Consider the following 10710-nt stretch of genomic DNA (forward strand, 5'->3'; position numbering starts at 1 on the left):
GAATATTGCCACCAATCAAATCGCGGGAAAGGAAAGGTTCGCGCCAAGTTCATTCTTCATTTTGTAAACAGCTTGATCGTGGGTGGAAGTGAAAGATATTTTTATTGAGTAAGTATAATTGTAAACCCGATTTTAGTATGCAATAGTGCATTTTGCAGATCGATATACTTTTAAATTTATTTAATTCATTTGACATTTAGATTCGAATCAGAATATTGTTTTTCACGATTTTTTTCATCGTGTTTTGAAAGTTCTGAATGGAAGCGGCCCGAGATAATAAAGGGTTTAGATCATACATACGAGATTTATAGAAAGAATAGCCTGATGGAGATTTGTTTCTTTGATTTAAGTTCAATGTTGATAATTCTAGGTGGTGGTCTTTCAAAAAAAAACCTGCCAGATTAACGGTACCTATCCCATAAAAACAACAAGGGCCTACTGCATTTATTGAGGTCTATTTGCCCGCCATATTTTTACGCATTTATTTTAAGGCTTATAAATACAAAACTTGTCCAAATACAGGCATATAATAGGATCAGATTTTTTTTTAGATTTATATTATTAATTGCCCATTAATATTGAGAATTTGTATAAGAAAACGTAAGCAAACAATGGATATTACTAACAACACAAAATCTTAGCGTCTTGTCAAGAAGAAAAAAAATATATGGATATGGTACTTTTAAACATTGTGCGTTTATCATTTTATTACATTTTCATGTATTTTGTTTTTCAGAATAAATTACTTATTGAAGATGTCAAGTAGAGTTCAGCGTAAACTCGAGTTTCCAGTGAGAAAATCAACAAGATCACAAAGTAAAAAAGTAGATGGAATTCCTGTCCCCAGTCCATCACTAGCTTCTCCAAAGCGACCCAAACAGAGACTGTCTGTTAAACCAAAGATCGAATCACCAAGAAAAAGGATTGGTAGTGATGATGGTAATAATTTCAGTTTCACGTATATGCTGTCTATATTGTCTGATATTCAAATTCTCTTAAAGATGCTCCACTGCTGACAAATGGTATATTTTCACTATCGAAAACAGGAGAAGACGATTTAGCATTTTTCTTCAGTTACAAAAGTTACTTACTTTACACCATTACCACCATTGAAAAGTTTGAGCTTCTAATTTTACTTCAAGTTAAAAATATGTAAAATAATTAATTGCATCCCGAAAAAATTCTGAAGCACTATATCCTATATGGAATGAAGTAATGATTACGCATGCACCAAAGGCGAAATAAGTTATTTTATGTTATTCTTTGTGTTAATTAAGCACATTTATACACGATTAAACACCAATTATTGTTCAAATAATAAATATCATTCATGCTGTGTCGGCGATGGAGCATCTTTAAAATATAAAGATATATAAAGTTTGTTTTCCAAAATGAGATTTTGATGTGGTATGTAATGAAATAAGTAGTATTTGCCTACAGGCTTTGTTTTTCAATTTTATTTTATATTTGGAGTTTAATGGGTTTGATTCTTGTATATTAGAAGTTTTCTTTACTCCCCTGTAGAGTTTATTGTCTAGTGGTAATTCATGATAAAGATCTTAATATATATCTTTCTGAGTTACTCATTGCAAGAAAAAATCTACATAGTATACAATTTGAATTCAGATAACGGTGTTAAAACTGAAGGAAAAAAACAAGTATAGAAATGTTTCTTTAAATTTGAGCTTTACATTATAAAACAGCAATTTTTGATTATATAAGATAAATCAAGAATAATACTTTCAGAGATCAAAAAGTAAAATATTTTACATGAATCAGGACTCGTTGAGGCCAAAAATCACTCATTACTTTACATGCTTGTCTTTCAGATGAAGAAAATGTACAGCCTACAGGAATTTCACCAAGTAAAATGCGAAAAGAAAATCGTCCTACACCACGCAAAGGTGAAACACCCATACAGGGAGGAAAGTCTAAAACAAAACTGGTATATGGAAACGAAAATAAAGGTTGGTATTTTACACCATACTGATTTTAATTAGCTGTAATATTGACCTAAATTAAAACCAAACATTCATTTCATGTTATTTGCATGTCAAAGAGGTGTCTTATTTTTACAAACAAAAAAGATCAGTTTTCAGATTAAATATTTAAAAAATTGATGTTTTTCCTTTGCACAACAAGTTAAATTTAATTGTGTTGGTTTCTTGTTTATCATAAGTCTATGTTTTATGACTATTAAATTGAATTTTCTTGACTTTCAGATCTGCCACGCTCACCGTTGAAAGTTTCCATGAAAGAAGAGAAGAGTGACGCCATGCCTCTAGGTCTTTCATCCCCTTTAAGAGTCCAACCACTGACCCCCAGGAAAGACAACCAGCAAAATATCCTCAACTCCCCACTGAAACAGAATTCTATTACCCCAAGCAAAGGGAGACAACTCAACCTGAGCTCGCCATTGAAAGTGAAGCCCCTATCTCCGAGAAAGGGAGAGAACTCACACAGAAAATCTACTCCATCTCTGAAACTGAAAAAACAAGATGGTAAGACATTTTTTGCTGCTGATATAAACCCTTGTTTTTCTTTTCTTTTTGAGATTTATTGGTGTTTTGCTAAACATTAAATAATTAAAACTGAATTTCTAGTCTCTGAATTCTTAATATGATAGATTCAAGTTGGCTACTGATATTATTGCAAAGAAATGAAATGAAAAAGACAATTTGAAAACCCTATTAATATACATTTTATTGAATTAATTAAACCCAAAATATATTCCTGATAATGAATATCAGATTTTATATCATTTATTAGAAAAATACTGTGATTTCAATTTCCAGGACAACTATATCATAAAGCAAAACAGTCATTCCATACAGCAAAACCAGAAAGACTTGTTGGCCGAGATAAGGAAATGTCCGAGATTTCTTCGTTTGTGAAGGGTCATATGACAAATAAAACAGCGGGCAGTATCTATATATCTGGGGCACCAGGCACTGGGAAAACCGCTGTACTAACACACATCCTGGATAATGTACAGGTGCGTACAAAGATTTCCCTAAGATATATTCAAACATTTTAAAATATTGTGGCCGTTTATGTCCCTTAGAAATATACCAAGATTGAATTTTAACAAATGAATCTCCGAGTTCTTTGTTAATGATTGATATAAGAGATTCTGATAACAAAAAATTCCCCATGCAGTGGACACAGAATGTTTAAAGATGCTCCACCGCCGACAGAGCATAAATGATATTCGTCATTTGAACAATAATTGGTGTTTAATCGTGTATATATATATGCCTAAATAACACAAAAGATAACTTAAAATAATTTATTTCGCCTTTGGTGCATGCGCAATCATTACTTCATTCCTTATAGGATATAGTGCCACGGAATTTTTTCGGGATGCAATTAATCATTTTTCATATTTTTAACTTGAAGTAAAATTAGAAGCTCAAACTTTTCAATGGTGGTAATGGTGTAAAGTAAGTAACTTTTGTAACTGAAGAAAAATACTAAATCGTCTGCTTCTGTTTTTGATAGTGAAAAAATACCATTTGTCAGCGGTGGAGCATCTTTAAGGAACATTTCCATAGAACTTAATTTGGTTCTTGTAAAGTTCATTCAGCCATTTGAAAAGACCTTATAATAAGACCAGAGATTTACTAGTTTAGTTTTTGTACAAAACTTTATGAAAATTTGAGATATCAGTCTACATCATTACCTGTGAAATTCTGTCTCTCATGAATAATTTGAAAACGGTTCACTTGTTGGTTGTTTTCAGGCAACACACAGTTGTAAATCTGTATACTTGAACTGTATGACCCTGAAGGATTCGGCCACCGTGTATGGAAAACTCTACACGGACCTGACTGGGAAATCACCACCGTCCGCCAAAGATCGACTCCGAGCTGTAGAGAAACACTTAACAGCATCAGGACCAAGCATGTAAGATTTTGATATAATTTATGTATGATATTTATCAACACCTTTAAAAACCTATTGTCATGAATTAGATATTTTATGTATTGCATGTATCCAAAAAAGAGTACTACAAAATATTGACCATGATATCTATGTGCTGGTTAGAAAAGTTAGCCATATGTTTGTAAACAAAAAGTAGAATCTGCCATGACAAAAAACAATAGGCTCTTCTTCGAGTCTTGTGATTCAAGTATTCAATAAATCTGTACTCCTTTAGTCAGATTTTCCAGAATGTGTAAAAAAAAAAAAAACTAAATGTGAATTAAATCATGGTAGCAGTGGTAATTGACAGTGTTGGACATTTCCTGAGCATTAATAAAGTATAATTTGTTTGCTTTCCAGAATTATGGTTTTGGACGAGATTGACCAGCTAGATAGTAAGAATCAGGAAATTCTGTACACCATATTTGAGTGGCCATCCATGACGAAATCAAGGCTGATTCTGATAGGTATGTACTGTAACCAGTAAACAAAAATGACTAAACATCTACCCCAAAGTCAGATCTATTCCATCTTTTGCAAAAAATTTGAAGAAGAAAAAGAAGTGGGGAGTGGAAAATGTAAATGTTTCATTCAAATGGGCTCATGATAAATTGTCTGCAAAACTACGACTGGAATCATTCATTAAACCATGACAAATTTAAAATGAAAATTAATTCAATATTTTCCATGGAAAAAGTTTTCACTGTTTTTGCAACAAAAGATAAACTACTGAATTAGGAATTGAACACTTACGCCATGAAGAGTCAATTCAAGAGTATACATATCATTTGGTGTTAAAAGTATAATTCAATCTCCTAGTCACTTCTGGAATGGAAACATTGTTTATTTATGACTAATTAAAACCTCGTTAACTACAGGGATTGCCAACGCTTTGGATCTTACTGACAGAATTCTACCACGCCTTCAAGCCAGGCCCAAATGTAAACCACAACTACTAAACTTTGCTCCTTACAGCAAAGACCAAATCGCTGCTATTCTAAAGGACAGAATAGAAAAGGTGGGTACCCAGTCTCTCAATGTTTTGTTTAGATTACATGTAATGGTATTATTAGCAACCATTAAATAAGATTCAAGGGATATTTTCAGAGTTTAAATTGTTGCAGTTTGATATATTTTTCACGGTGCAATCGATGCATGTATATAGTGCAATTTTTCCAAATGTCCAAAAAATACACATGTTGATAATGTGCATGTAAACGTAGAGGTTAGATGAAAGCATCCTCGATACTCCAGGGCTTCCGATCACTTACGATCTCTACACCCCTGGACTATCTCATAGTGAAATTGAAGGCAGCTCAGCGGAAAACATTTGACCAATCACAGGCTAGCAAATATTTCATTTGAAGACTACAGAGAGAGCGACGCCTAACATCAAAGGCACAGAGTCAACCACAGTGTACCGTTATACGGCTCTTTTGACGTACATCAAATGACTAAGTTACCTGTTCTATTCTGTTGCCTCCAGTTTCACTATGAGATAGTCCAGGGGTGTAGAGATCGTAAGTGATCGGAACCCCTGGAATATCGAGGATGAGATGAAAGTGACAAGAGTAGAAATTTCCACTCCACGATTAATTCCACTTAACCCTGGTTGTTATTAGAAATAAATCAACCTAAACTAAGGTATTTCAAGGCAATTAGGTGTCATTATCTCATTCCTGCACAAAAGAAAGAATTCTTCCCAGTACTAGCCTGGGACGTCAATTTTTTTCGCTGCTCTAGACAATTAGACTAGTAAACCCCAAAGTTTTACTAGTCCAACTATTTAGTCACTAGTCCAAATTAAAAATACAGCGGTTTTGCTTCAGCATGTCTGTCACATGATCAGTTTACAAATTTTGACACAAATTAAAGGCTGGATGCATCCAGACAGAAATAAACATATACAGAATGCACTCAGAATATGTTGAAAAATGCAATAGACCACCGCTCTTGTAAATTGGGAGCCACTAGTCCAATCTGACTAGTTCCTTACAATTGGAACTAGTCCGGCGGTAAAATTACTAGTCATGGGCATCGGACTAGTGCTTAAAGTTGCAGGCCCTCTACCTGGAGTCATACTGTAGTCGACCGAGAACCAAACAAATAACATTCTGTGTTGTTTATTTCCCAGATCGAGTGTAATGGAGTAGGTGTGATGGAGAACAGTGCCATACAGTTCTGTGCCCGGAAAATCTCGGCAGTGGCCGGGGACATGAGAAAGGCTTTGGATGTGTGTCGGAGGGCAGTCGAGATGGTAGAAACGGAAGTCCGTAGTCAACAGGTTCTGAAGTCATCTACAGGTAAACATCCGAGGAAATCTTGATCTTATCAAATGTTGTAATTCGATTAGCAAATAACCAAGGAATACCCATAATTCCCTGTTACACTTTTGCAACAGAGCAGCTGTAAGCTATAAATTTTCGAATTCATCAACTTATCTGTTTAAGATTTTGCAGCTATTCTTAAATATAAGCTGAAGAAAATTATATATATAATTGTCGCTCATTAATTTGTGGCGATTTCATATGCTTTTCCCTAAAAAATTACCATAATTCAGCTCTACATTGCTTTTTATGCAAAGTGACTATTTCTCCGACTTTTATGATTGAACGTTGAAGACATTCCTAGCCTGATTGAGACTCTATAATGAAAAATTACTTTAACCATGGTGTACATTTCTTTACAGCATTAAACAGTCCGTCCAAACAACCGCCAGCCATCCCAAAGAAAATAGGTGTGATGCAAATCTCCAGTGTTCTATCTGAAGTGTACGGGTCAAGTTCCACATCGTCCGGTCAAGATAGCATTCCCCTACAACAGAAACTGGTCGTATGTACTCTACTGCTGATGGTCAAGCAAGGACGGATGAAGGAAGTGACAATGGGAAAGGTGAGGGAAAATTTGTCATATTTTTACACCACTGATAGAGATATACAGTACAACTTGCTTAATCCAGATTCCTGCGTAATTGATGGCATTTTCCTTCTGAAGTTATAGTAGTTAAATCTTTCCATACTTGTGATGCATTAATCTGTCACAGACATGTCCTTGTATCCCTCAAGACACATTACTTGCACACATGTTACACATATATCGGTCAGCAGGTGTATTTCCCTCGATTCTGTCAAACGATTTTGCTGTGTTTTCAAATAAGTAGTCAACAATCAAGTTTATACATGTAAATTAAACTAATAAAAGATATAATACTGATGTTATAAGCATCATCGTCATAAAACATTGTTTAAGAAATCTCTACAGTAATTTGCATTTGCTAAATACACAAAGGACGAAGCCCAAATTTACTTCCGGTTGCGAGCGGGAAATTTGAACGAGTACGGAGAGAGTTAATTAAAGCTTAAGTTCAAAACTTTCAACTTTAGACTATGATTTTATCTTACAGCTTCAGGATACCTGTACTAAAGTTTGTAAGAAAAGACAGATGGCTACACACGACTCGTCTGAGTTCCAGGGCCTGTGTACTCTGTTAGAGACAAGGGGGATCATAGGCATCAAGAAACCCAAAGATGGCCGACTGGCTAAGGTATTGTACCATCTCACTAAAACATTGTCTTTTTTCATACATTTTAGAAGATGCATACTAATGCAAATTTTACATGTGAATAATTTCCATAATACATGTACAGCGTGGAAATTAGCATGTCATGAACACTTTTAAAGGCGACTAGGCGAAAATATGAACATGTAAAAGTCCACTACTGTACTCTACTGCTGATGGTCAAGCAAGGACGGATGAAGGAAGTGACCATGGGAAAGGTGAGGGAAAATTTGTCGTCTTTTTACACCACTGATAGAGATATACAGTATAACTTGCTTAATCCAGATTCCTGCGTAATTGATGGCATTTTCCTTCTGAAGTTATAGTAGTTAACTCTTTTCCATACTCGTGATGCATTAATCCGTCACAGACATGTCCCTGTATCCCTCAAGACACATTACTTGCACACATGTTACACATATGTCGGTCAGCAGGTGTATTTCCCTCGATTCTGTCTAACGATTTTGCTGTGTTTTCAAATAAGTAGTCAACAATCAAGTTTATACATGTAAATTAAACTAATAAAAGACATGATACTGATGTTATATAAGCTTCATAGTCATAAAACATTGTTTAAGAAATCTCTACAGTAATTTGCATTTGCTAAATACACAAAGGACGAAGCCCAAATTTACTTCCGGTTGCGAGCGGGAAATTTGAACGAGTACGGAGAGAGTTAATTCAAAGCTTAAGTTCAAAACTTTCAACTTTAGACTATGATTTTATCTTACAGCTTCAGGATACCTGTACTAAAGTTTGTAAGAAAAGACAGATGGCTACACACGACTCGTCTGAGTTCCAGGGCCTGTGTACTCTGTTAGAGACAAGGGGGATCATAGGCATCAAGAAACCCAAAGATGGCCGACTGGCTAAGGTATCGTACCATCTCAATAAAACATTTCTTTTTTCATACATTTTAGAAGATGCATACAAATGCAAATTTTACATGTGAATAATTTCCATAATACATGTACAGCGTGGAAATTATAGCATGTCATGAACACTTTTAAAGGCGACTAGGCGAAAATATGAACATGTAAAAGTCCATCTTACAGTAAGAAATAGGACCTATTCAATCGAAAATAAATTTGAATAACTTAGAAAAACTGATTGGCAATGCATATTAAGAAAAAAGATCTTCAGAATGCTGTCATTTGTTTGAAATAATATACATTCTAGTTGCTTTTCTCTCTATAACTTTGAGAAGAAGAAGAAAAAAAAAATGCATCTTTATTTTAAATTAAGGATTTGTAATACTATCTGTGGCTTTGTTTTGTAGGTAACATTGAAGCTGAACGAAAAAGAACTAGAGCACACACTACAAGACAAGGTGTTGATCTCCTCAATTCTACAGGACGGACTATAGAAGTGTCTCCAGGAATTAAATGTTTGTAAACAATTTCTACAACATGGAGTATAGTAGTGTTTTAGTGTCCAGAAGTTTAAAGTTTGAACAATTCTACGCAGCAAACTATTATCATTTCCATAATTGGCTATATTACAGGGTTACCTCCCTTGCTGGTAGGTACCAATTGTAATATCATTATTTTGTTAGCAAAAAAATTGTTGTTTTCTCAGAAAAGTAATAACGTTTTAGTGATAATAATAAAAAAAAATCTTTTATTTAACCAGTATGGCCCTGCAGCGTTACCCTTGCAAACATGACATCACAAGCAATACCTTCCCACTAGGGCAGATAACTCTGTAATATACACGTGAAATCATGCTAAAGCAAGATAGTCCCAACACTTAGCACAACCTATTTCTGTAATATCATGTCTCATTACATCCCGTCAAGTGCAAGGATTTATGTCTTAATTTGTGATTTTAAAATGCTCAAATCTTTGTTTAATATTATTATATGTGTTAAGTTGTAACTTTAATATTTTGTAAGTTCATCACTATCTAGTCCTTATGTGAGTGATCAACAGATATTTAATCTTGTCAGCCTATCTTTCTGAAAACATCGATATCTTTTCATCATATTGTGGTGTTGAAATAGACTTTTTGTCATCAACTTTTGTTTTTGATCTTGCTTTGCAGCTGCTTTAAGTTTACCGTATTTCCAAAATTTTAGAATATCTTGTCATTTTTATCACAGTAACTATAATGTGTTGAAAGCATATACAATTTGCTCTTTGGTAAACTTCAAAAATTTAGAATTATTATCAATAGTGGGATCAAATATTGAAGAATTGTGTGTGAAAATGAACACATACCTGTATTTGTAACTATTTAAACTTGTACTGCATTTTGTTGACATTTTTTATTGAATTTGTATAAATGAGAATTGTATTAAATATAATGAATTTTTGTTCCCTTGGGGAATTTTTTATTCTTTGTATAGTGTAATTCCATTTTTTTTTTTAACTTTGTTGCATGATAAAAATAATTGTGAGATAATGAATGTAATTAAATTTGATTGTATTGTTTTCAAATATTATGTTAGTTTTAAAATTAATTGTAATTCAATTACCTGCTACAATTATTGACTATATAACTTTGTATATGCAAGGTCATGATTTTCAAACCAAAGTATCTAAATGAACTCTTCATTTATTCCAATTAAAAAGCAAAAATTACTTTCCTCTATTAATATTTTTAGACATATTTTGCATGACAAGCCTATGCTATTTTGAATGTATGTGTTGTAAGCAATTGTGAGATTGATTAAGAATTTAAAGGGACAATTCAGTCTAAGAGAACATTAAAATTTGTACATATATCGGAAAAACCCCAGTTCTAATGGAAATTAGATCAGTCAGTTTTACTGTGATATGCCTGAAAAGCCCATGGTGGTGACATGTGTGTAGATGTTTAAACTCGCTCGCAGTCCGCCATTACACATTGTGGTCGAACTTCTTGTATGCCGAACCCTGTCCCTTGCTCGCAAAGTAATGCAACTGTTGTCTAGAACTGCTCAAATCGCTCTGACAGTAGTGTGTTTACCTTATTAGGTAAATTGTCTTGTCTAAAAATCATTTATCACCTTCACAGTGGTTATGTAGTTTTTTTGTTTAACGTGCGTGATTTAGGCTCGGGTATGGGTACAGCGTCCATATTGTATCTGCTGAATCGTATTGATCAACGATTTGATATTTCAACGATATTAATTAAAATACTTAACAATGTCGTGGAATTTGTCAATGTTTTACGTTATATGATTCATAAGAAATGTAGAACAATACATTTATGCCATATTTTGCTGCTTCTTGGTTATGCAAAAG

At 33.9% G+C, this 10710-nt stretch overlaps 1 protein-coding gene across 1 annotated transcript; it reads left to right on the forward strand.

The window, feature by feature from the left end:
- Window positions 1-7: 7 nt before the first annotated feature.
- Window positions 8-9845, forward strand: LOC138310739 (cell division control protein 6 homolog). Its single transcript, XM_069252078.1, has 12 exons — window positions 8-108; window positions 737-939; window positions 1830-1967; window positions 2223-2501; window positions 2796-2995; window positions 3743-3906; window positions 4285-4391; window positions 4803-4942; window positions 6059-6227; window positions 6614-6816; window positions 7328-7468; window positions 8763-9845. Exons 2-12 carry the CDS (start codon window positions 756-758, stop codon window positions 8847-8849), a joined length of 1812 nt encoding a protein of 603 aa, XP_069108179.1. The 5' UTR covers window positions 8-108; window positions 737-755; the 3' UTR covers window positions 8850-9845.
- The last annotated feature ends 865 nt before the right edge of the window (window positions 9846-10710 follow it).

The sequence above is a fragment of the Argopecten irradians genome, chromosome 16 (genome assembly GCF_041381155.1).
Source record: "Argopecten irradians isolate NY chromosome 16, Ai_NY, whole genome shotgun sequence".
NCBI classification, from domain to species: domain Eukaryota; kingdom Metazoa; phylum Mollusca; class Bivalvia; order Pectinida; family Pectinidae; genus Argopecten; species Argopecten irradians.

Coding starts and splice junctions, on each gene's coding strand:
- LOC138310739 (XM_069252078.1), top strand. CDS start 756: ATGTCAAGTAGAGTTCAGCGTAAACTCGAGTTTCCAGTGAGAAAATCA. Junction 3,907..4,284: donor ACAGCATCAGGACCAAGCAT/GTAAGATTTTGA, acceptor TTTGCTTTCCAG/AATTATGGTTTTGGACGAGA. Junction 7,469..8,762: donor AAGATGGCCGACTGGCTAAG/GTATTGTACCAT, acceptor TTTGTTTTGTAG/GTAACATTGAAGCTGAACGA.